At 38.6% G+C, this 27,381-nt stretch overlaps 2 protein-coding genes and 1 pseudogene across 9 annotated transcripts in view; 2 read left to right on the top strand and 1 right to left on the bottom strand.

Moving 5' to 3' along the window:
* Window positions 1-296: 296 nt before the first annotated feature.
* LOC127416461 (zinc finger FYVE domain-containing protein 1-like) lies at window positions 297-13,069 on the top strand. 2 transcript variants are annotated; one of them, XM_051655841.1, is made up of 11 exons: window positions 297-1,663; window positions 5,315-5,819; window positions 5,992-6,206; window positions 7,278-7,384; window positions 8,242-8,350; window positions 8,451-8,548; window positions 8,890-9,007; window positions 9,125-9,295; window positions 9,393-9,573; window positions 10,107-10,208; window positions 12,290-13,069. In XM_051655841.1, the coding sequence occupies exons 1-11, from the start codon at window positions 1,178-1,180 to the stop codon at window positions 12,520-12,522; spliced, it is 2,325 nt and encodes a 774-aa protein (XP_051511801.1). In that variant the 5' UTR covers window positions 297-1,177; the 3' UTR covers window positions 12,523-13,069. The 2 variants fall into 2 exon arrangements, with proteins under 2 accessions (XP_051511801.1, XP_051511800.1); XM_051655840.1 differs by having other exon boundaries at window positions 10,092-10,208.
* A 753-nt stretch (window positions 13,070-13,822) lies between these two features.
* Window positions 13,823-18,405, bottom strand: LOC127416469 (DDB1- and CUL4-associated factor 4-like; annotated as a pseudogene).
* Window positions 18,406-18,530: 125 nt separating this feature from the next.
* The window catches only part of LOC127416467 (zinc finger protein DPF3-like), a 45,511-nt gene continuing 36,660 nt past the window's right edge, over window positions 18,531-27,381 (top strand). For 2 of the 7 annotated variants that reach the window (XR_007893109.1, XR_007893108.1), the window contains exon 1: window positions 18,531-18,771. Coding sequence is in view for 4 of the 7 variants with exons in the window: in XM_051655853.1 (XP_051511813.1) it covers window positions 18,740-18,771 (32 nt within the window). In the remaining 3 variants the exon portion in view is untranslated. Of the gene's footprint in view, window positions 20,597-27,381 lie in introns of all 7 variants that reach the window. The other 5 variants (XM_051655855.1, XR_007893110.1, XM_051655853.1 and 2 more) reach the window with 5 other exon arrangements.

Below are 27,381 nucleotides of genomic sequence, written 5' to 3'. Positions count from 1 at the left end.
AAAATGCAACGTTGCATTGTGGGGAAATTTAATGTACATTTTCCCATTTAGTCTACTCTGCATACTTAAGAATTATGTGACGGACCAGATTTGTGAACTCAGTGAGAGGACTGTCAAGTTTCGGAAGACCAGTGCGCGTTGCTGGCAAGTGTTTCATAAATAGAAAACAAATGCCACTTAAAAACAGAAGATTGTTTTGTTCCAGAGCCTTATAGAAAATGAACTACATCTCCCATCAAGCTTTGCCATTGGTGACCTTTGACCGCCGTACAGTGAAAACAAGCCGATCAGCTGATCTGACCTGACAACAACATTCACCAAAATCTACCGGGGAGGGCAATCATTTTACAAGCTGGTGGGGAAAAAACAGTTATCTTAGGATCACCCGGCTTTTAAATATGTGTTTATCAAAGAGTTGTTGTCGTGCGTGATGTTTCAGGGAATTCAGCAGCTTGTTTGATGACAATTGCGGTGTAATTCTTGCTCGAAATCAGCTTGTTTTGTTCGGTCAAAGCTGTGCTGATCAGTGTGTTGTTGTGGGGTGAACATACTTAAAGGACAGTCTGTACGATCCTAGACAACTAGTAATTCAGCTACAGACGGCCTATTTCGATACCCCCAGTATCTATAGTCTTTTACCTTATAGGAGATTTTGCAGACACGTATGCTAATCTAAGCTAGCTTGAGTAACAAAAACCCATGACGATATCAGAGTTTCTTTGCCTGCCAATAAATACATTTCGGTGGTTATTGCTTGTAGTTTCTAAGTTGTTCACGCTTTAGACTGCTTGATCACTTTTAAATCAGAGTGTAAGCTGGAAAAGTCTGACCTAGTGCCAGTGCTATACCGATGTCAACGGATCTATTTATAGTTCATATTGAATATTTGATTTTAAGCCAGTGTCTTAATTTGACATATCACAGTTTGAATTCCAATGAAATTCTAGGCAAACAAGATCCTCAATGCAATAATCAGATATGATTATCTTTACTCGTCTATCTTGTTGATTGCACATTTGGGTTGGTCTCTATTGTTGTGGGTTCAGCTTTCAGTAGATCTACCGCATCCCAACCAGATAATATTGATTTAGTCAAGTGATCAACAGAGAGGCATTATCACTTTAAATTATATTGCTTCCGTTCGGTTCGCTACCTCGCTGTTAAATTTAGACTTATAATGAGCGGCCCAGGCTCGTCGGTGGAGAAGAGGATGAACGGCATCCTGGTTTGTCAGGAGAGTTACGCCTGCGGTGGCTCCGACGAGGCCGCTTTCGAGTGCGACGAATGCGGCAGCCTGCAGTGCACCCGCTGCGAGCTGGAGCTCCACCGTCAGGACCGCATGAGGAACCACGATAGGATCCGAATCGCACCTGGCCACGTACCGTACTGCGATTCGTGCAAAGGGGACGGCGGGTTTCCAGGGAACGGGGGTCGGCTGAGAGCAGTGGTCCGGTGTCAGGGATGTAAAACCAATCTGTGTTTGGACTGTCAAAAACGAACTCACAGCGGTGTCAGTAAAAAGAAGCATCCACTCACTGCGTACCCTCCCATTAAACCTGCGGAGGAGAACTCCAGCACTGGAGACGAGCAGCTAGATGCATTGAAAGCTAAATTAGAGAAAGTCTGCAGCTTTCTTCTAGTGGATGAGAATGAAGACATGCAGGTATATGAACTTCAGTTACAAAAAAAAAAAGTCACATTTTATATGACTCATTCAGAATAGCGCCACCTTTAGGGATGTAATGGTTTCAAGGTTTTACAATATACCTCGGTTTTTATAACGGACGGTTATCATCATACCGTTGAAATCTTCTCATTGATGGTATTGCATGATATATATATATATATATATATATATATATATATATATATATATATATATATATTTAAGAACTTTTCTAAAATCAAAATCAGTTTAATTAAGACAGAATCGGTGACATTTAGAGCATCATATAAACTTGGCAAGATTAAATAAATCTTTAAATTGTGCCTTCCTCTTGTTGCATTTGACTGTGGCTCAGTTTTTAAGGTGACATGCAGGCAGGGTTTGGGAGAAAGGGAATACATATAACGGGATTGTGTATTTAAAATACAAAATATTAGTAACTGTATTCCACTACAGTTACAATTTAAATCATTGGTAATTAGAATACAGTTACATTCAAAAAGTATTTTGATTACTGAAGAGATTACTTTGCATTTTATTGTCATTTGTTTCATTTAATATTTAGTCCTTTCAGATGGAAAACGTTTATACATATAAATGATGCGATCCAAAGTGCATTTGAACAGCAGTGAAACACTTTCTTATGATGTGTTACATTCATATGAGCAGACTGAGAAGTAAGTTTGAAGTAAGTTTGGAGCAGAAGAAATAGAAATAAACCTTGTGTAAATTGTCAGCTTTACGCTAAGCTAAAATGCTATTTCTAGCCATTTTACATGCACGTTACCAGGCACGATCATATTTTTTTATCAAGAAAATTCACGTTGGATCATAATTTTTTATTTTTTTTTCTTCTAGTAAGAACTTTGATATTAGGGCATAAATCGTATTCTTGATAATAATTTTTGTATTGTTTTCCTGTAAAAATATCAAAAAATCCTTAAAACAAGATCAATTTGATTGATCATGTTTTAGAAACAACACTGCATAAGATATTTAGGTTTTTTAGAGAATGTATTTTTAACGTGTGTTTTGTCTTACTGGACTTGCAGAGTTTTTATAGTCAAAACAAGTGAAAAAATCTACCAGTGCTGAAGAAGTAATCCAAAGTATTTAGAATACGTTACTGACCTTGAGGAATCTAACGGAATACATTACAAATTACATTTTACATCATGTATTCTGTAATCTGAAGTGGAATACATTTCAAAAGTAACCTTCCCAACCCTGCATGCAGGTGTCGTGAGCGCAGCACATCACGAGCACATCAGAAGTGCAACACGAGAGGAGTGTCCTGATGTTCAAGATCAAAAGTTAAATGATTAAAATTGAAGAAATCCAAAATAGTTCAAGAATAGACCTTTTTCACATTCGGGGTTTTGGAATGCGAAAGTAAATGTTTGCAGGGTAAACTTCGACAGCGGTGAATGGGAGATCACAGCAAATATTATTTTAACTTACCCATTTGCTCCAAGAACAAGATAAAAAATCCTCTATTATGTTTGAATGACTTTCCAGAAGAGATAAAAAAAATAGAGAGCGGTGAATTAAGTCAGATGGGATAAAATGCCAAATGTACTGTCACTCTCTCAGCAGCTGCAATAGAAACCCCCTCACAGCTGTAGTAATTAGTTTTTAAAACTGATTCCAGGGTAATATAACACAAAGCATAATGTTATAAACTTACACTCAATATTTCTCCGACCTTTTGTGTGAACACCGTCCAGTAAGAGCTCTTTGGTCCACGAACCAGAGTTTATTAACTGTTCCTAAGTCGAAGCTAAAATCTAGGGGTGATCGAGCATTCGCCAGAGCAGCACCTTAACTTTGGAACAGCTTACCTACTTCTGTCAGAACTGCTGCAATACTACATATTTTTAAATCTAAGTTAAAAACGCATCTTTTCTCTCTAGCTTACAACTTGTGGTGTTCTCTGTTGTTTGTAATTTTTTGTAATGTCTTTTGGGTATATATATTATTATGTTTATTGTATTTAAAAAGTTCTTGCGAACACATTGTACAGCACATTGGTCAACTTTTGTTGTTTTTAAATTGTGCAATATAAATAAAATTGAATTGAACTGAAAATATATATAAAAATAAATAATAATAAAAAAAGATCATATAAAAAAGTTTGCTAGATTTATGCTGCTAAATAAGGCGGAAACGCGTCATCACAGACTGTGAAAAAGGTCTATTGGTTATAACTGAAATATTTCTCTGGCTGTGTTTCGTTTCGAGGGCTGCATGCTAGGTAGGACGCGTCCTTTGAAGGCTGCAGTATACCGAGTGTCCTCCTTTAAACAAATCTCGTTTAATAAACGAGATGGCCTTCGTAGGACAAACGGAAACTAAACGTAACATGGTTGCTATGACAGCACCCCACTCTTTAACAAGAAGGTAACAAAGTCCCTTTAGAAGGGAATGTATGAGGTACATTTTAGGAGAGTTACAAAGATGTAAAGAGAGAAGAAAATAGATTTTACAGGTGTACTTTTAGTCTAATATTTATTTTAATTATACATTAATATAATTATACATATTATATACTCTGCACCCATCTACTGAGGTACTTCAACTTGGAATTAATATTACTTGTGTTTGAACATCATATTTACGGGCAAATTGGCGTTATTTTTTTTAGACATTTCCGTTGAAGCAAAGAATTGTGGGTTGTGAGTGCCCACGAAGGATACACCTCATGCATCCTCCGAGTTCCCATGAAAGAAGGTCGCATTCGAAGTGTCCTACTCGCTTTTCTGAAACGAGACAGCCTCGATGACATATGCGACCTCCAGAGGACCCAGCCTTCCAAATGAGACACAGCCTCTGTGTGTTTATCAGACATATTTCATGATCAAATATTAAACTGCTAATAACATCATCAATGCACCTCAATATCGTGATACAGTGGTAATTTTTGTGATGGTATCATACCATGAAAATGTCATACCGTTACACCCTTAGCCACATTTAAGGGTGCACTCAGTAATTTTTATTTATTTATGCTGTGCTGGTCTATTTGGCAGTCGTCTTGGACTTACACTGACACCTAGGGGTGTGGATGCAGCATCAATCAAACATAATAGAATTCAGTTAATGATGCCATTGAAGAAATTCACTTTTCACAATCAGTCATGATTAATTTAATCAATAAGTGAAAGTGTCCAGTAACATGGCGGTTATTGAGATTAAGCGAGTAGTATTTGGCTGGTCATGTGATCCTAACATGGCAGCCCCCATGAGGGGACCCTCTCCATGTAGAATAAAAAAGCTTTTATTAGGCTACTGATACTACTGGATTCTTCATCTCATGTAAGTGGTCATGATTTTATACACGTTTCAAAATGACTATTAATTTCTTTGAGTAAAACATTAATTCCTTTAAATGAGGAAAAAATTACTGAGTGCACCTTAAATTTTTGAAGGAAATGAAAACAAGGCTGTGAGGAATACAGCTGACGAAACAGTAAAAGAACCAAAATTAGTTGTGATAATTATATCTTTATACAGCTTTGTACTGTGCATGCCATTGAAGAGTCTTTACTTCTATCCCTCACAGCCTCGTTTTCATTTCTGTCCAAAATTAAATATGTTTCTCTGATTAAGGTCTATTAAGCAATGTGTTTATTTTCTCAACTTGAACAGGTGAATGATGAGGAGGAATTTGTGAGGAAATTATGCTGCAGTCCGGATGAGCTTTTGAAGGTCGTGTCCATTTTCGGCAACACTGGAGAGGGCAAATCCCACACTCTCAATCACACTTTTTTCTTGGGCCGTGAAGTGTTCAAGACATCCCCAACCCAGGAATCTTGCACTGTTGGGGTGTGGGCAGCACTGGACCCTATTCATAAAGTGGTGGTTGTTGATACAGAGGGACTCTTGGGGGCAGGAACCCACCAGGGACAGCGAACCCGCCTCCTCCTGAAGGTGCTTGCCGTGTCCGATCTGGTCATCTATCGGACACATGCTGACCGGCTACATGATGATCTTTTTAAGTTTTTAGGTGATGCATCAGATGCGTATTTAAAGCATTTTACTAAGGAGCTAAAAGCCACCACTGCCCGCTGTGGTTTGGACGTGCCCCTTTCCACTCTAGGTCCTGGTGTTATAATCTTCCATGAGACCGTCCACACAAAATTATTAGGGTCAGGTCAGTGCAAGGAGTATTTTCCTCTTTACTGCCCTATTAATGCAACAATCATAAATTGAAACAATGTTATAATATTGTAATCATGTCATAACACTGTAATAGACAAGGTAAGCTGTTTAATTGATCCTTGAAACCTAAAGGCGTCTTTTTTCTTTCTCTCTCCACACTGTAGATAAACCATCAGAATCAGCTGAGCGGCTTCTTCAGGAACGTTTCAGAAAGCTGGGTCTCTTTCCTGAAGCATTCAGCTCTATTCAATACCGGGGCACTCGTACCCACAACCCTCCCACTGACTTCAGTGGTCTGCTGCGTAGCATTGAGCAGCAATTAGACAACAACACTACACGATCTCCACGATCTGCTGGAGTCATCTATAAAGCCCTGCAAGTGAGTGTTGTTCGTGTGTGTCTGTGGGAGAAGTGGTGGTTTGAACTGTTTTCTTCATTAAATAAATATTCTGGGTTCATTGGAGGTTAAGCTCAATCGGCAGCATTTGTGGCATAATGTTGATTACCACAAAAATTCATTTCAACTTGTACGTCCTTGTCTAAAGAAATTGCCGCAAATTCGCCACTCAATTTTCACATGCAAATTAGCTTTGCAGCAAACTTTTCATTTCAAGGTTTGCTGCAGGTTCGCCACTACCAGTGAAGCACTGCAAACTTCTGGTAAACATTTGCGGCGAAGAACAAGCTCATTTACATGTGAAAATAATCAGTGGCCAATTTGTGGCAAGTTTGCAGCAATTTTACGGTAACTCTAGATTTTTTGCAAGGGAGGTTACAGTGAGGCACTTACAATGGAAATGAATGTGGCCCATTTTTAGAGGGTTTAAAGGCAGAAATATATATATATATATATATATATGTATATATATAATTTTATAAAAACACTTTTAATGTATTATTTGATAATGTATTATTTGAGCTGCAAAGTTATTTAAACTGTCATTTGGGGTTTGTTGACATTACATCATCATGGCAACAAAGTTGTAAAATTGGCTATATCTTTACACAGAAAAGGTAAGTGATTTTATCACATTAAAATCATGTTTACACGCATATTGTCCGTGTCTTGTGGCTATACTTTTGAAAAAGTGAGTATTTTAACATTCAAAAATTGGCCTCCATTCACTTCCATTGTAAGTGCTTCACTGTAAACCAGATTTTATTTTTTATTTATTTTTTTAATTAAACAAGGGGTCAGTCAAAATTCATTTTTGTGGTAATCAATATTATGCCACAAATGCTATCGATTGAGCTTAACTTTACTGAACCCGGAATATTCCTTTAATTGTTACTTTTCCTCATATATCTACAGATGACCTTTTTTTCTATTGTATTTTTAATCCACTAGGAGGCTCGCTTCCTCACATAAGAACTCTGGCCTTAAGACATGCCAAAGACAATGTATGCTTTTTTAAAGTCTTATGTGACTGATCAAGCTCTTGTTCTTCAGGCTTTAAGTGAATGCTTTAGTGGAGAGATTCCTGATGAGCATCTTGCAAGCAACTCTTTCTTCCCAGATGAGTACTTTACCTGTTCCAGCATCTGCCTCAGTTGTGGGTAAGTCCTAACACCTCAGGGCTCACTCTCAAATCAATTCCATTCATCCGAGAGCAAATCAGTTAGTTTTGAGTGAGGCCCAGATGGAATCTCCAGACTTTTCTTTTTTTTTTTTTTTGGCATTTTCTGTTGATTTTGGGGGAAATCTGCAGATAATAAATGTAAACATGGTAAAAAGTGTTAAACAAATACTCTTATTGGTAGCTTACTGTGGGGGGGTCACAGACATTTCCTTTCAAATTAACTGTTCAAAAACATTCACAGATCAGAGCAGCATTTAACTCTGTTTTGTTTTAAAATGAAAGCTTAGTTTGATACTCTTTTTGCGTAGGTTATATCGACTGTGTCGATGTTATGTCTCCAACACATCACACAGCTTATAATTTTACTTCCAAACAGAGTTACAGTCAAGTGATTTACATAAGCTTTGCAAATCGATTTGATCGAATCAGTGAAACCCCCCCCCCCCCCATATTTACATTTGGCAGACGCTTTTATCTAAAGCGACTTACTGTGCATTCAAAATACACATTTTTATCAATATATGTTCTCCCTGGAAAATAAATCCATGACTTTGGCATTGTTAGTGCCATGCTCTAACAATTGAGCTTCAAGAACAGGAATTAAATCACACAAACGATTTGTTAATGAATCGGACATCACTAATATCAAACACAACAAATACACGAATCGGTTGGCTAAACTTTGGTATGTGTGATACCCTGCAGACTTTGTATGTAAATTCCTCTACAGTGTCATGTATATGGAAGGCAAATTCCTTGCATACACACCCTACTAAAACTGGTTCTTAATTACACATGGAACCAAAGTAATTTTGATTCTTTGGGTTTTTTTAGTTCTGGCTGCAAAAACAGCATGAATCACGTACGGGAGGGCGTTGCACATGAGGCTAAACATCGCTGCCGGTACTCCGCCCACTATGATAATCGCATCTACACCTGCAAGGTTGGTTGTAAATAAATCAACACATGACCTGACCCTACCCAATAGACATGCTCTGTGACTGCCCAGGTCTTGCATTTTATGCATTAACTTGCTATTCCAGGCATGTTATGAGAGTGGCAAGGAGGTGATTGTGGTTCCTAAGACAACGGCATCCTCTGACTCACCTTGGTTTGGATTGGCAATATATGCTTGGTCCGGGTGAGTACTGTCATTGTATTATAAAGATTTCCCATGGTCTTGGAAATATCAGGACTTTTAAAATTGTGATTCTATGGCCTGGAAAAATCTCATGAAAAAATCACGTCTATAGTAAATATACATTTTTCGAATTATTCGCAGCTCTAAAATATTTTAGTGTTTTCATTATATAACTATTATTTATTTATTTTTTTAAATCCATTAATCATTATGCTCAAACAACTAAAAAAATCATGTAAATTTATTGGTCAAAAAGTGTTGGAACCCTTATTATAGTCATACAAAGGTGTATTTATTTAAAATCATTTAGCAATATGGGACTGAATTTTGTTTTTGTGCAGATATGTGATTGAATGTCCAAACTGCTCAGTGATCTATAGGAGTAGGCAATACTGGTATGGGAACCAGGACCCCGTTGATACAGTGGTCCGGACTGAGATACAGCACGTCTGGCCAGGGGTGAGAGAAATCCTCTGCTGTTGTCTGCCTATTTGTGTTTCAACTTTTCCATGTTCCTTCCATATATTTAAATAGCAAAAAGAACAAACTTTATTCACTCTCATCTTTCCGTCTCAGTCCGATGGATTCTTGAAGGACAACAACAACGCTGCTCAGAGGCTGCTGGATGGTGTGAACTATATGGCTCAATCTGTCTCGGAGCTAAGTGTCAAGCCTGCTAAAGCCGTCACTGCCTGGCTAACAGACCAGATTGCTCCTGCTTACTGGAAGCCCAATTCTCTCATCCTTGTAAGTTTCAATGCTAGGCAGTTTTACCATTCCACTGAAAAGAAGTCTACTTCATGCAATGTTAAAAGTTTCACTAAAACAAGAATATTTTTTTCAGAAATGTTATAAATGTGGAGAGGGATTCCAGGATAATGACACAAAGCACCACTGTCGAGCCTGTGGAGAAGGTTTCTGTGATGGTTGCGCCTCTAAGACACGGCCGGTTCCTGAGAGAGGTTGGGGCCTAGCACCAGTGCGAGTCTGTGATTCCTGCTTTCAAAATAGAGGGATCCCTGAAGGTAAACTACACTTTGAAGGCTAGACAATAGCATTTTAGAAAGTGTACAATATTCTATAATTTTTTTTTGTGAAACTCCTAATGCACCTGAGACTTTTGCACAGTATTTTGTACAATGACCCCAAAAAGTATTTGGGCCCAAAAGTAAAAGTGCATAATACATTCAAAAATAATCAAGGTTTCAGGTGATATTCTGTAAGATTTGACTGGTTTTATTTGAATCCTTTGTGAAATGATCCAACAATATCTGATGGCTTCATCAGTGAGATCATCACTAAGATAATGCCTTGCTAAATATTGTAAAAAAAAAAAAAAAAAAAAAACTTAAAGCAATACTTGACTTCCAAGTGTGAATAACTGAAAGAATAACACACATAGTATTTAGATATTGATGCAGTGCTTCATAAACATGTTGTGACATAAAGAAGTGATCAAACTGTGTAATATTATTCTAATCAATAAAATGAAGAAACCAATGTGCTCTATGCTCTTGCAATGTAATACTATGCTCTTACATAGAACTGTTGGATGCAGCACTGGAAGAGGAAGAAGGTGGCACTCTGATTGCCAGGAAGGTGGGAGAAGCTGTTCAGAACACATTAGGAGCAGTAGTCACTGCCATAGACATCCCTCTTGGTAAGTATTTCTACTTTATTTCAATTTTACAAGTCTATGAAAATGTTAGCATGACAATACAGTACATTAATACTGTCAAATCCCATTGGAACTTTTACTACCCTTAAAAAAATTGAGAGTTCATGGCAAAATAATTTTCACATGCAAACTTGCAGTAAATTGTCCATTGTTGTCAAAGGTTTGCCAGACGTTCAACACTATTAGTGAAGAGCTGCAAACTTCTGGCGAACATTTGCGGCGAATCATACGCTCATTTTCATGCGAAAATAACGAGCGTCAAATCTGCGGCTAGTTTAGATTTTTTGTAAGGGTAATGTTTCTATATTAATGTATATACAGTTGAAGTCAGAAGTTTACATATACCTTAGCCAAATACATTTAAACTCAGTTTTTCACAATTCCTGACATTTAGTAGTAGAAAACATTCCCTGTCTTAGGTCAGTTAGGATCACTACTTTATTTTAAGAATGTGAAATGTCAGAATAATAGTAGAGAGAATGATTTATTTAAGCGTTTATATCTTTCATCACATTCCCAGTGGGTCAGAAGTTTACATACACTTTGTTTGTATTTGGTAGCATTGCCTTTATATTGTTTAACTTGGGTCAAATGTTTTGGGTAGCCTCACTGTAAGTTGCTGGAATTTTGGCCCATTCCTCAAGACAGAACCGGTGTAACTGAGCCTCCTTGCTCGCACACTCTTTTTCAGTTCTGCCCACAAATTTTCTTTTGGATTGAGGTCAGGGCTTTGCGATGGCCACTCCAATATCTTGACTTTGTTGTCCTTAAGTCATTTTGCCACAACTTTGAAGGTATGCTTGGGGTCATTTTCCATTTGGAAGACCCATTTGCGACCAAGCTTTAACTTCCTGGCTGATGTCTTGAGATGTTGCTTCAATATATCTAAATAATTTTCCTTCCTCATGATGCCATCTATTTTGTGAAGTGCACCAGTCTCTCCTGCAGCAAAGCACCCCCATAACATGATACTGCCATCCCCATGCTTCACGGTTGGGATGGTGTTCTTCAGCTTGCAAGCCTCACCCTTTTTCCTCCAAACATAACGATGGTCATTATGGCCGAACAGTTTAATTTTTGTTTCATTAGACCAGAGGACATTTCTCCAAAAATATCTTTGTCCCCATGTGCACTTGCAAACTGTAGTCTGGCTTTTTTATGGCAGTTTTGGAGCAGTGGCTTCTTCCTTGCTGAGCAGCCTTTCAGGTTATGTCGATATAGGACTCGTTTTACTGTGGATATAGATACTTGTCTACCGGTTTCCTCCAGCATCTTCACAAGGTCCTTTGCTGTTGTTCTGGGATTGATTTGCAACTACATTCATCTCTAAGAGACAGAATGCGTCTCCTTCCTGAGCAGTATGATGGCTGCGTGGTCCTATGGTGTTTATACTTGCGTAATATTGTTTGTACAGATGAACGTGGTACCTTCAGGCATTTGGAAATTGCTCCCAAGGATGAACCAGACTTGTGGAGGTCCACACATTTTTGTCTAAGGTCTTGGCTGATTTCTTTTGATTTTCCCATGATGTCAAGCAAAGAGGCACTGAGTTTGAAGGTAGGCCTTAACATACATCCACAGGTACACCTCCAATTCAGTACACCTCCTATCAGAAGCTAATTGTCTTGGCTTGACATCATTTTCTGGAATTTTCCAAGCTGCTTATAGGCACAGTTAACTTAGTGTATGTAAACTTCTGACCCACTGGAATTGTGATATTGTCAGTTAAAAGTGAAACAGTCTGTCTGTGAACGATTGCTGGAAAAATTACTCGTGTCATGCACAAAGTAGATGTTCTAAACGACTTGCCAAAACTATAGTTTGCTAATATTAAATCTGTGGAGTGGTTAAAAAATGAGATTTAATACTTCAACCTAAGTGTATGTAAACTTCTGACTTCAACTGTATTATTATTTTTTTAAATAATAACCTGTCAAAGGATGATAAGGGTGTATCATCCTTTGGAATAAGCATGGTAATGTAATTCGGTCCTGATGAAATAATGTATATCAGCATATACAAACTATGAAACAAGAATGTGCATATGTGTGTGTACTTACTAGGCTTGGTAAAAGATGCAGCCCGCCCAGCGTATTGGGTCCCTGACCAAGACATCCATTGCTGCAACCAGTGCCAACGCGAGTTTAACGCCCGTCTTTCCATTCATCACTGCCGTGCATGTGGACAAGGCATATGTAATGACTGCTCCCCTGATCGCCGGGCCGTGCCCTCCAGGGGTTGGGACCATCCTGTGCGGGTGTGCATCACCTGCAACCAGAAACCTGGAGACCTCTAGCAGAACTGAACATCACTCCACATGATAAGACACCCCATATGTGGCCACAGTGTTTCAGTCCAGGTTGGAAGTGAAGCGCTGCTCTCGAAACAATAAAACCTATTGCTTGTATAAAGCAAGAGGAACATATTTGCTTTTCGTCCCATTCAGCACTGTCCATTCACATACATGCTCCTCAGCTTTACATAAGCTGTTTGCAGTTTAAGAAATACAATGGCCTATTTTTTTTATTTTATTTTTTTTAAGTTCAATTGAAAATCCATTGAAAAAAAAAAAGTGTCAGACTCTTGACAATCATTTGTTTATCATGCAATATGTTACTTGTGGGTAAAGGCAGCTAACTACAGGATACATTAGACAAGTGCACAAATATTAGTTTTAGCATATAAGCATTGTTTACTGTCCTGTTGCGTTGCTCAGTTTGTTAGTCCTTGAAGATATTATTTTACCCTGTCCATTTGCTTTTTAATTTTTAAATGCAATATGTCCATATTGTTTTGCATTCCTTTACCCTCAAAGGAAACCTAGAATAGATTCTACATTAATTCTCCTTTGTCACTATCATTTACTGCCTATAACTGAGCTGATCACACATGATCATGCTAAAATATCAGATGCTATTCAGCATAATTTAAAGGTTCTTTATCATTTATTTTTGAATGAGTGTGCGCTCAATCAGGATGTTTAAAATTGACCCTTTTAATGAATCACCACCTCTGTTGCCGAATAAAGTGGTCAAACAGCATACTGACCCTAACACCATGTTAAAACTGCACAAATTGTGTGTGGTGATGTGGCCCTGCAAAGATTGATCTTGCACTTTTTGTCAACAGAGTTCCACATAAATTCATTGGATCTATCCTCTATTTTCATTATATCATATATTAGTTGCTCTCATTTAGCCCTTGGCATGTGCTAGTATGATCATGGACCGTAATATTGTTTTCTTGGCCAAAAGAATACTCATGATGTAGTATCAGGTTATTGTAGACTCAGTGAGGCATGGAGTTTGGATGACCGAACATGACTGACACAGACATAAGAAACATGAATATCATGTTATGTTCTCTGCACCTTGTATGCTAATTAAATTAAACTTGAGGACCTCTAGTGGTGTGGCTTACATTGAAATGGGATTGGGTACAGGGCCATAGCAAGAAATTCTGGGTCCCCTGAATATACTGATCTGGGCCTCTTTCATATTAAAAAAATACTGTTTAAAAAATGTTTGTCGCCCTGTGTCCAGTCACATCATCTGTCACAATCACATGTCGAGAAAGGTCTAGGTGTACAAATTTAAGAAAAACACATTTTTATTCAAACAGCACACATGAAAACATATACACATCTGTAAACAAAAACTCAAAAAAACTGTTTTATCAGCCTGTGGGTTTAGGCACCATGCACATGACCATGCTGTGGAGATCTTAAAACTGCACAGCATCCCTGGCTGATCTAATGAAAAATGGAGGAAGTCACACTAGCTTAATATAGGAAAAACAGGGGAAAAAGCTTTGTACTTAAAAATGTAGGGGACCAAAAAAGAAATAAAAAATAAAAATCACCTGGATTAAGTTACTGAAAAGAGAAGCAGGCAATAGGCTTACACAGCCTGGCATCTGAGAGATGCCCACCAAACATAACCTGAACAGACTTGTCAGGAAAAAAACAATTTCTTAACTGTTAAATTAGTCCCATATTGAACCTGCACTGTCCCCCCATATTTCCTGTGTTGATTGTGGGGTTAAAATCTGTGAAATGGATTTAATTGGTAGCTGAAAATATTTATTTATTTAAACTCAGTCGAAATACATTTGAATTGAGCAAAAAAACAAAAAATAGGTTTGGGAAATGTTAAGAATTGTGAATGATGTTAAAATTCTGCTTTCTAAGATTCAGTGAGGGGCTACATATAATTTACTAAAACAACTATACACCAAATCTACAATTTCAAATAATAAAGTAAAACATAACAGAAAACAGACAGTTCCCTAAAATCCAATATGCATGAAGGATACAGAACATGAGAACCAGAATGTGCCACAGAGGCCCAGCATACAGAATTCACCTGAAACATACAAACAAACAAACATGGTAAAAAGGCTTCAGCACTATGAAATCTTGTTCAAAATGATATTTAGTTTGTTTGTAAAGAGTAAAGATTTGATTGTTAACTCTCCAGTTTACCTTGCGGTTAGTAAAGTAAAGGTTATCACACATCTCCACTGACAGAACCTTTTCTGCAACCATGGAAGTTCATAATGCCATACTTGCGGCCTCCGTGTGACACATCATTCACAGTGAAAACTCGCTCACAAGCTGAATCTGCCTAATGAGACAGATACAGACAGAAAATTAAATGCATTCCGACTGAACAAAACCTAACCATCCTTCCACTAGATTTTCCAAAGAACATACAACTGGAGGCCAAAGCCTCATGCAACCCATTTCCCAGCAACTTTGTACTGAATTAAACCACAAATGGCTCAACCACTTTAAAACTTAGTCAAGTGCTGTTCTTGAGATGTCCAAACGTGAGAATGATATGCAGCATGTTTTTCAATATTACCAAGCTCCATGTGATAACATATTAAATATGTATATTTAGTTACATCAAGAACCGCTGCTTTCTAAGGCTTGATGAGAGGCTTACAACTATGAGATGGAAGTTGTCCGTGTTTGGGCTGGTGGAGTTGGCACTCTGCACCTCCAGCTTGTGAAGTTGCATGCCACAGACTTTCACTTCATGGATCAGCCTGCAAAACAGTGAGAACAGCCTTGAGTTCAGATCTTTTTTTCTGGGCTTAAAGGAATAGTTCACCCAAAAATGAAAATTCTCTCATCATTTACTCACCCTTATGCCATCCCAGATGTGGATGACTTTCTTTTGTCAGCTGAACTCGTACAGATTTTTAGAAGAATTTCCATACCATTCCATCCATTGTCCATACAATGGAAGTGAATGGGTGCCAACAATTTGAAGCTCCATAAATCACATAAGTCAGCATGAAAGTAATCCATAAGACTCCAGTAGTTAAATCAATATCTTCAAAAGTGATCTGATAGTTGTGGGTTTGAAATAGATCACTTTCACATTCTTCTTCTTGTGTTTTTGATGATTCAAATTGTTCATGCATAATGCCCCCTACTGGGCAGGGAGAAGAATTAAGCAAAAAAAGACTGACACTGAGTCATTACTTTTAAGATGCCTTTATGTGCTTTTTGGAGCGTCAACATTTTGGCACCCATTCACTTGCATTATATGGACCTATATAGCTGAAATATTCTTCTAAAATCATAATTTGTGTTCTGCAGAAGAACATCTGGAATGGCATGAGGGTGAGTAAATAATGAGAGAAATTTCATTTTTGGGTGAACTATCCCTATAGAGACATTACATTTCGCATTAATGGTGTGAAAAGATCTGGAACCTGTTCTACCAAAGAAAAGGAGGTTCTTGGAGAGAAAACTGCCTCCCCGCTTGCCCCTTAAACCTGCTGGTCTTGAAACAGGTACCACTAACGCAAGAGGTCAGGATGATGTTGTCACCACAAGAAGTTTTCAGAACAACAATTCTGGCTAGACTGACAAAACCACATCGCTCTCGTTTCTATCAATGAAGCTGTCTACACTCGTGTGACGCACAATCATTTGACGAACACCCCATTCCTATTCTTGATGTACTGCTTGGCTACTCCTGCTACTTTATTTGGTCTATATTTAAATAACTTCTGACTATTAATTCAAAGTCAGCTCATAATGGCATTAAAATGCTGAATTAAATTACTTTTGGTGTTAAAATTTGTTACAGGACTAAGACTTGTAAACAAAGAGTGTGATGCACCCTGTTTCTAACTTAGTTATGCCACTGTTCATCTCTCTCAAGTCAGTGGAAATGTAGGTCTAAGAGACAACACTTTGGTGGAAAAGGGGGTAACAGAGATCTTGCCCAGCACTTTAACCTCATGTACAATGTAATTGGAGAAATCAGCAACATTATATCAAGGTACATGATGGATGCATCCATGAAAGATTTTTTTTGTTTGTTTTTTTGCCATACCTACAATAGAAGCTTGGGGGCAGCAGACCCAAATGTCTCTTCTGTAACAGCAATGCAGAATTCAGCCCAGTCCTGGGAGCTTTCTAAACATAATATTGAGAAACAAGGAGACAGTGCATTTAGGGAGTCCATCCAGATATGCATCTGAATAATACATAAATGAATGTGACAATGCCCATAAAAATGACATGTGTCCATTACTAGTATTTATAAAGCTCACCATCTTAGGATCATCGTCCTCTGCTAGCAGGGCCGATCTCCTCTCCTCTTCCTTCTTTTGCAACCCCTCCTTTGCCAGAGGGTTACAGTTGTTGTGCCCAGGCAACAAACGAATGTAGCATTTTTTCTCTGGGTTAAAGTAGAAGCCTGGCAACTCTATAAATGATACGTCTGGGTCAGACAAGTCATTTCAGACTGCTTTAACAAAATGAGATGCAGGGGAATAACACAGAGTCAAAGTTTACCTGGTGCAGGTGTACTGGCCCCAGAGGATGAACCCGAATCACCTGATGCACCAGTGTCTGCTGTGCTGTCAGAACTTGAAAAATTATTAATGTAATGAATCTTTGTTGGTTGTCACAGCTAATATAAACATCAACTCACATTTGGACTGGCATAAAATAAACTTGGTATGAATACACCAAATGATTCAAAATGCAACATAAATGTTGGTTAAAAAGGGTCAGTATAAAAGGTGAGAGCCAAGCTTTAGGCATTAGTTACCAATATTCCTGGTCATCATTATGGGTTGAACGGTGTCTCCACCATTCTGACTGATGGTACTGTCGGTGGCGATCCCTGCCTCTTGATCGCCAGTTTCCTCGCTTCATTCCCACTCATGAGGCAGATGATGCCAGTATGTCTGCTAGAAATGTCTTTATGATCAAGTTATGAGAGAAAAGCTGGGGTCTCTTTTTACTGCATACTGATGCCAATCAAATCTAAGCATGGTATGGTAATGTGGTGGTAGAAAAAATTAAAGTCAACTTTTTGAAGCATTATTTAAAAAATAAACTGACCAATGATGAAACCCTGATCTCATTTGTCCTGGAACTAAACAACACAGGGTGCCAATATGCTAAGACTAGCTGCTCAAGTATCATAAACATTCAAGTGGCTTGTTGATTTATGTAAACATTTACTTTAAATTTTCTGAGACTAGAATTTACATGAACATATTTACTGATAACAGTAATTCAAATGGAAGTAAACAAACTTGCCAGAATAAGATAGTCTGTGCAGCCTTCTTCCTGTTTGAAGATTGTGATTTCCTCATATGACACTTGAAATTCCCGCCTCCGAATTGTTTATTGGTGGAAAGCTCAGAATGTCAAATATTGGAATAATGTGATTGGATACTGAGCTGTCAATCACATCAGAGGCTGAACTCGTTGACATCAAGATAAGAGTGAAAAATATAATACAATATAAGACGTTTTGAATTAAGCTATTAGAAACTTTTTATTATTATTATTATTCTGTAAAACTAGTAATTATAATAATATTCAGGGATAAATGAATTAAACTATATATTTAGTTTTTGTTTAAATTATGTTATTTATGATTGTTTGTGTTTTAAATTGCTACAAAATTTACTTTTAGTTATTTTTTATTTTTTTTTAAAGAATAATAGAATGACAGCTTTGGAGCAAATATACAGTTAAATTAAAATCTAGTTAAAATAGACAAACTATATCATTTCCTGTTACATAATTAGTGCTAGAGGCTTTAGGAGGCTCTTATTCTGTCTCCGAATGTAGAAAATGACATGAAATTTGCACGAATACTGTCACTTTATTTCTGTAACTTGCCACCAGGTAGTCTAAATTTTATATATATATATATATATATATATATATATATATATATATATATATATATATATATATGTGTGTGTGTGTGTGTGTGTGTGTGTGTGTGTGTGTGTGTGTGTGTGTGTGTGTGTATATATATATATATGTGTTTTTTTTATTTTATTTATTTATTTATTTATTTATTTAATGATTTTTGACAGGTCTTGGAAACCACGCCCAGATTCTGAATCCTAGAATTGTATTGGCCAGACTGCCGGACACTGAAGTCCGTATTGGCTGTTTTTCTTTCATAAGGGTCCCAAAGAACTCAGAGATTTGGAATATTGGGTTACAGTGTGGCAAAATGGCGACTGTCATTCAGAATCCTCTGAAAGCGTAAGTAATTATTTGTCGGTCATTTTTTAAAATGTACTGTATTTCGCATTGTTTAGAATGTGGGTGCAAATCAAGTATCGGAATAGAAATTGATGCATCATGCTTTTTTTATTTGAATGCATTCAGTCCCACATGCATAGCTGTTTAATCCATTTAGTTTTCTCTTTGTGTGGGTGGCGCAATGTATATACATTTGTAAATACATTTTAAACGTTATGTTCGGACATTCATTCAGCACAAGTGCACTGCGTGTCTCAGCATTCAGCCACTGATGGTCAGTGTTAGTGTAGCATTATTTCAGAAGCAATGTTTTAGAGAGGGTAACGTTACATACTCCGCTGACTTGTTTGCAGGACACCTAGATAATGCCTTGGCCATAAATGCAATCTATTGGGATGAACTGTCATATTTCGCGCGATACGAGCGCACTGCATTTCGTCGCTATGCAACTTAGAATTTAGAATGTTCATTGAAATATTGAAATTGTACGTGGACAAAGTGATTTTTATTTTCATTCTTAAAAAATCAGACCAGGTCAAATAATTTCCCCATTATTGCCTAAAGAAAATATGAACTGTTGGACAGACAGGCATAACCCTATGCAAGGTGCAGAAAGATTATTAAAATATTTAATATCTGTATTTTTTCTGTGAAACACACATGCATCATTCAGTTGTCAGTCCCTTTGGTTTTAGGGTTGGAAAAGCTCTCGTATACATTGCAAATGATTTGTTATGAGATATACGTTCTAATATGCGTCCTGTCTCGTCCTATTTTATTTGTGAGGATGTATAACCATAAAAAAACATCGTAACAAACATTATGTCAAAAGATAAGTGATGGAAAACAATGGCATTCACAGTTCTGTTCAATTCGCTCTTGTTATTGCTGTTGAAGCAAGCTGCTTTTCCCCATATGACAGAATTCCAAGTTTTATTAGATTACATTTATTACAGCTTTAGGGAGAGGTCAGGAGGGCTTGTCGTTCTAACTGGCATTTGTCAATACCAATTGGTTATCTTTGAGTAGTACCCAGGTGAAACTAGTACCTAGGATTCACACTTAAATATTTGATGGAAACAGGGAGGATATCGTTTCAGTGTAATATAATAATCATTAATCTTGCCATTAAAAAAAGCAAACAATGCTGTCTCACTTTTCTGTAGATGGCACTGGCACTTAACTGCTTTATATTTAATCTGATTATAGCAGAAGAAACGCTGTTTTATAAGAGTGACTGTATTGATTCAGAGATTCATATTTCACACATTAAATTATTTTACACTTTTCCGGCATAATAATCTGCTTTATTTATTTATTTATTTATTTATTCACATTTTCTGCAGAAGTCTGTGGAATTGATTTAAACATGGTAGAACAAGTTAAACCGAGCTGAGAGTACTGTATTTGTATTGGTTGCTTGCTGAAAGCATTATCAATTTAAAAAAATGCTAGGGGTGGGGGATTTGTAGAATTTTATCAATGACAGATGTTCCGATTCTGTATGAAATCTGCAGAGCTTTCAGTGACGTCTGTGGCCACAGATTCCATGTGGGGCTGCTCATGATGGGATAGAGACCTTGCTATATGTCTTATAAACATTTCAACTGTCAAAATATGCTACAAAAATCTAATGACTTATGACTTATACAGCCTAAACTGTAGGTAATTCTTGTGATTTATCTCCATTCAGACTCAAGCTGATTTGTCGATGTAAGTATGTACACTGAGGGGGATGTACCATCTCTAAAGGATGTGTTGGAGCAGATTAGAAATGTCCCAGGATCCCTCAGTTCCCATCTGTTCTGATGAGTACCACAGAGATGTCAGTGCAAGAGAGGGAGCCCCATCTGCTCTATATCAGGGGCATACCTCCAACCCCCCCCCCCCCCGCCATATACAGTACACCTGTCTGAGCACACGCTTTGATGTTTCTTTCCTATACTTTGTTATTATTCTGAACACTTCCCTCTGAGACAGTTAGCATGGTAACTTGTTTTACGGAAGACGAATTTAAGTTTTGATTAGGTTCACCCAAAAATGTATTCTTTCTTACATGAATCATAAAAGAATATGTTAGGCAGTGTGTTAGTCTCAGTCACCATTCACATACATTGCATCGTTTTTTTCTGTGCAATGAAAGTGAATGGGGACTGAGGCTGTCATATGGGTTTGAAACAACATGAGAGTGAGTAAATGATGACAGAATTTTCATTTTGGGTGAACTATCCCTTTAACAAAGCACATTTGGAGTAATCTGGCAGTAGATCTCATTATGTTGCCTGGGCAAATAATGGGTTTCTTGTTTGGTCGTTTGTTTGTCGTGAATGAGATTACGTCCCACAATTGTTAAATACAAGTTTCTGTTCTACAGAGGCTATTTGGATAAGTCATATACAACACATTCAGCAGTGTTTAGCCTATGCATTTTTTTAGTGTCTAGAGTGTCAGGTGGTTTGTGTTTATTTCGTTTCACATAAATTGTGGGGGCGGTGTGAGGCGGAAAAAGCAGGGTTTAGGTTAAGGGGGTTGCCAGTGTATGTGCAGTAGCCCGCTTCCCTCCCCCATGTTCTGTCTGTCTGGATGTGTTTTACTTTTGCATTAGAACTGCTCTAGAAACCCAGTGGAGCCAAGTGTCTTTGTGTGTCCAGGAACCAGGAATAACAGGGGTTTGTGTTTGGATAGAATCCACTTCTCTAAACCTGTTTCCTGTTCAGCGTAGAACCTGCACTTGTTTTATTTTTGTGTATGTTGTGTCTCTTAAAAAATATGTTGTGTTTTTTTATCCGTCTTTAATGTATTATCAATAGAGAGTACAATATAGTATCCTGTTCTTTATCTCAAGTATCTAGAGCTGTCTATGGTTTGCAAAAAGGAAAGAAATGGACAAGAAATAAACTAAAAGAGCTTGAAGGAAAGTATGTTTTACATGCCTCTGTTCCATTCGTTCCATTGCTTAATCCATTTGCAAACAGTCTAGACCTCTACACCCTGCTTTTCTCGTTTTTTTTTCTGTTTCCTTTCTTTTTTTTTTTTTAATAAAGACTCTTTAAGTGTTTGCTACCAAGCCCAACAACTGCACTCTCCAGGAGTTCTTCAAACTCTTCTGGCCTTTCTCCCTTGCTCGGGGCCCTTTCTTCACCACTGAAGGGTTTTTCTCAGAATGTGAGTGATATCATGAAAGCACAGTAGTTGATGGGGTACCTATGTTTAGCTTCCTCACAGCCTAGATTTGGTTCAGACTCTTTAAGACTGTTTAAAGAGGTTGAGTGCAGAGCTTAATTAGGCTAGATGTAGTACTTCCATTATAGTCACACAACAGTTACATAATCCAAAAATGACATTTGCGCTTGTTGAAACCTGGGGTATGAACTAACCATAGAAAAGGCATTGTCAAAATACTATAAAGCATCAAAAGTATGCTTAATCTGAAATTAAGCATACTTAATTGAAATTTGAAAATGAGGCTGTTAGTGATAGGATACTGTCTTTTCAGTCAGTCTTTTACCTGTTGTAACTATACCTTGATTTTGATCTTTCAGTTGACTAAATACTTGTCTTTCAAAACAATTTCTTTGGACAAGTGTGGTTATTCCCACTTCAATTTAAAGGGATAGTTCACCCAAAAGTGAAAATTCTCTCATTACTTACTCACCCTCATGTTATCCCAGATTAATTTCTTTCTTCTGAAGAACACAAAGATTTTTAGAAAAATATCTCAGCTCTGTTGGTCTATTCAATGCAAGTGAATCGTGGCCAGAATTTTGAAGGTCCAAAAAGCACATACAGGCAGCATAAAAGTAATCCATACGACTCCAGTGGTCAAATCCATGTCTTCAGAAGTGATATGCTAGGTGTGAGAAACAGATAAATATTTAAGTCCTTTTTTACTATATATCTCCACTTTCACATTCTTCTTTTGTTTTTGGCGATTCACATTCTTCATGCATATTGCCACCTAATGGGTGGGGATGGTCAAAGGTGGAGATTTTATTAGTAAAAATAGACTTAAATATAGATTATAATATAGTTTCTCACCCACACCTATCATATCACTTCTAAAGACATGAATGAAACCACTAGGGTCGTATGAATTACTTTTATGCTGCCTTTACAAGCATGTCCTTTTTGGAGCTTCAAAATTCTGGCCACCATTCACATGTTTAGTATGGACCTACAGAGCTGAGATATTCTTCTAAAAATCGTTGTTTGTGTTCTACAGAAGAAAGAAAGACATACACATCGGGGATGGCATGAGGGTGAGGAAATGATGAGAGATAGGGACTGATATTATAATTTGTTAATGGTAGTGGTAGAGTTAATTTGATTTGGCCATGATGGCAAGCCCTGATATTCTCCTTCAAAATCATAGTAAATTTAGTCTTAATACAGGGTACACAATCCATTAAATAAATAAGTAAACCTGCTATTGATCATCAAATTCTATTAAATTATAAACTGGAGTTTTGCTAAATTGTTAAATGCATAAATTCTGTCATTAGATGATAATCAATGCTTTTTGGTATGGCAAATGTAGCCCGCAGTAATTAATAGTTAATTGGATTAACAAGCATAATGCTTCATTTTCATCTCACCACAGACTCAAAGAAAGGAGCCTGACTGTGATGGATCACTCTCTCTCTCTCTCTCTCTCTCTTTTCCTCTCTCTTTTGGGGTTCTCTCTATACTCACTGTGGAGGGCAGCTTTTGCAACTGCCTATTCATATCAGCACCTCCTTATCCTTCCAGTGCAGCACTGATCACTAAAATATCCTTACTATCACCAATAAAATAGGTAAAAAGGGTTTACTTTATTTCTAAGGAGACATTCACACAGAATGCGTTCTTGCATTCAAAAACAGAGACATGGAGTGCAGCAGAATGGGAAAAAATGCAGGGGTCTCTAGACAAGTTTTTGAAAATTGAACTTCTTTTAACTTGACAACGCTCATGGTGCAAAACACTGCAGAACTCTGATATGTGATGAAACGGCCAAAAACGTCTATCTGGTACATGTCTACATAAGACACCGAACCCTTTTCACATACTGTGAAGACGTATTTCTGTCTTAATTCAGCAGCATAAATCTAGCTAGCTTTTTTATATTTTTCTTATTTGATTCATTAATGTAAATTTTAATGTAAAAAGTCAACTACTGTCAACTTTGCGACCATGGGGTCTGAAATACAGCTGCCGAGGGGGTGACAGAAAATGTGTAACCTTTCTCTCTTATCAGTCTCCACTTTCACTTTCACATTCTTTTTCTTTTGTTTTTGGCAATTCGCATTCTTCGTGCATATCCCCACCTACTGACAGGGAGGTGAGTTCATAGTAAAAAATGACTTTTTGATCTGTTTCTCACCATCACCTACCATATCGCTTCTGAAGATATAGATTTAACAACTGGAGTCTTATGGATTACTTTTATGCTGCCTTAATGTGGAATTTAGAGCTTTAAAATGTTGGTAACTATTCACTTGAATAGGCCTACAGATCTGAGATATTCTTCTAAGAAAGTTTGTGTTCAGCAGAAGAAAGAAAGTCATACACATCTGGGATGGCATGAGGGTGAGTAAATGATGAGAGAATTAAAATTTTTGGGTTAACTATCCCTTTAAGGAGCATTTGTGAGATTTATGATTTTGAAAATCTCAGACCTGCTATGAGGAGGTGATTTGAAAGAGTGATAAATTATTATTATTATTATGTAATATAACAGAAAAATCTTCTTTTTTTACTTCCACTGATGAAGTACTTCCAAAGGAAGGCTTGAAATCATTATGTCTGCCCCTCTTCTCTTCTTTTTAGTTAAAACAGCATTAGCCTAACTAATGAAACCTTAATCACGTTTGGAGGGCTGGTGTTAAAAAGCATGTGTCTAATTTAAATGCAGTGCTGATTATAACAATGTTATGCATATGTATTTAAAACCGAACTGCGATTATCTGAGAAACACCTACCTAAGCCAATGATTATTCATGGACACCTGTCCTTAGAGAGACCATTCAGATTAAATCAAACTAAAGGGGTATTTTGAATATGAAAGACATCTCCTACATCCTTAAGAAGTGTGGCTATGTTCTTTAGAAACACAAAGGAGAAGCCCCTGTTGTCCAATTTATATGAATATAGGCTGTCACGACGCCGATGAGTTCACAGATTTGATTTGTTTTGTTTGTTTTGTCATTTTCTCTCCCTCGTATCTTGCAGGCGTGGCCAGCATGCATGATTGGCGTTTCCATGGGAACATTGATTGTTCCCGGGGGAATGATGATCATGCCACTGATTAGCGTGATGAGGAACACCTGTTCTCCTCTAATTCACGCATTTCTTAAGCCCATCATGTCCTCAGTATCTTTGCTAGATTGTTGTTTGATGTTGAGTACTAACCTCACTCTCTCTGTCTAGTTGGTCCTGTCTCGTGGATTTGTTGTTTGCCCGTGTGTCGGGTGTGTGGTTGCCTTCCAGTTTTGCTGCGTGTCAGCTGGTCTTCCACGGAGGATACCTCGTCTCTGCCCGCTTGTTGGTAGTAAGATCGCCCACCTCAGCTGGGCATTGTTCCACACCTCACTAAGCTTCAATGGAGGATTCTACAAATCTGTTCCTGACTTCCACAATGCACACACTCATCCTACGAACACACTCTTCACGGATTGTCCCCGAGCGCGGCCACAGTGTGCACTTCTCATCATCTCTCCCCGCTGCTACAGCCGGTGACAGTGCACTTTTGTTGTAAATAAATCCTATAAATGTTTCCTCTGCTCTTGGGTCTGTTTGTTCTCACTATCACTCATTACAGAACAATCTAGCCAGTATGGACCCAGTGGAGGAATCTACTCTTCGCTCCACCCTCTCTCAGCAGGGAGCCCTGCTGGGACATCAGCAGGACCAGATCTCTGCTTCGAACCGGGCCCTAGAGATGATGGCTTCGCAGCTCGCCAAGCTCACCTCTGTTGTGCAGCAACTCCGCCTATCTCCTGATGCTGGGCCCCCTCAGGAGGCTTCCTTACTGGTTCCGGTGGTGCCACTGGCTCCTTGATGCTTTGAAGCCCACATTCCCCATCCAGCCCCGTATTCAGGCGAGGCTGAATCCTGCAGTGCATTCCTTTTGCAATGTTCCCTGTTTTTCACGTCTCAGCCCTCCACTTTCGCGTCGGATACGATGAAGGTGGCCTGCGTAATTACGCTTTTCACCGGAAGGGCTGGGAAATGGGGCACTGCCATGTGGGACAACAGACATCCCTGCTGTGCTTCCTATCATGCTCTTTCCACCGAGCTCCGCCAAGTGTTTGATCGCTCGGCTCAAGGTTGGGTGGCGGCAAGGGTCTCATCTGGCCTGTCTCAAGGAGATCGAGTCTCCAATTATGCGATTGAATTTCGCGCCCTAGCTGCTTATGAGTGGAATGACCACGCTATGTGTGATCGATTTCTGCATGGTCTTTCCGATGACATTCTGGATGAGATTTACTCTTTGGATTTGCCTCTGCGCTTCGATGACTTGGTGAATTTGGCTAGCCGAGTTGATCAACGCCTGACCCTACGCCGTCGCTACCATCAACGCCACTTTCCACCCACCTGGCAGCTGATCCTCCTACTCGGTCTGCTTCTTCAGCCAACTCACCAGTATCACGGCCCGACACTGAGCTGATGTAAGTCGCTAGAACCTGAATCTCACTTAGGGAGAAGCAGCAGCGTCTTGTTAATGGACTATGTTTTTATTGTGCTTGTTCTGATCATCTCTCTGCTTCCTGTCTAGTTAAAAGACATCGCTCGTCGGTAGGAGAGGGGTTACTGGCGAGCACCACACCTTTGGACAAAACCCCTGGACTTCGGACACTTCTCCTGGCCCGGCTGCAGTATGGATCTGCCTGTCTCGCAGTTTCTGCCTTGGTTGATTCCGGAGCTGAAGGGAACATTATGGATTTCAAATTGGCTTCTAAGTGGCGACTTCCTATGGTCCAGTTGGATAAACCCATCACCGCTTACACCCTTAATGTCACACCATTGTCCGTCATCACTCAATCCACAAAGCCGGTCACTTTTGTCTCTGGGAATCATATGGAGCAGTTGTCCATCTACCTGATCCAATCTCCATTGGCACCGGTTGTGTTGGGGCATCCTTGGTTGGTAACGCACAACCCACACATAGACTGGTCAACCAACACTGTTCTTGCTTGGAGTCCATATTGTTTGTTGCACTGTCTTAACTCTGCTGATTCCTCTGTCCAGTCTTGTGTTTCATTGCAGGATGTACCGGTGGACTTATCCGGAGTACCATTGACATACTTGAGGGGGGTGTTCAACCTGTCCCACGGCACGATCTTTCCTCCTCATTGCCCGCAGTACTGTGCGATTGAACTGCTTCCTTGCACCTCACCACCTCAGGGATGGCTGTATTCGCTGAACATGTTTATCAATGATTCTCTGAGAACCGGTCTCATCTGCCTTTCCTTGTCGCCGGCAAGGGCGGGGTTCTACTTCTTGGAGAAGAAGGATGGCTTGCTTAGACCCTGTATAGATTATCGAGGACTGAATGACATCACTGTGAAGAATCGCTGTCCGTTGATGTCCTCAGCCTTCGAACTCTTGCAGGGAGCGTCCGTCTTTACG

Source organism: Myxocyprinus asiaticus, chromosome 25 (assembly GCF_019703515.2).
Source record: "Myxocyprinus asiaticus isolate MX2 ecotype Aquarium Trade chromosome 25, UBuf_Myxa_2, whole genome shotgun sequence".
Classification (NCBI taxonomy): Eukaryota; Metazoa; Chordata; class Actinopteri; order Cypriniformes; family Catostomidae; genus Myxocyprinus; species Myxocyprinus asiaticus.
Note: the sequence above shows the minus strand (reverse complement) of the source record. Positions and strands in the feature narration are given on the sequence as shown.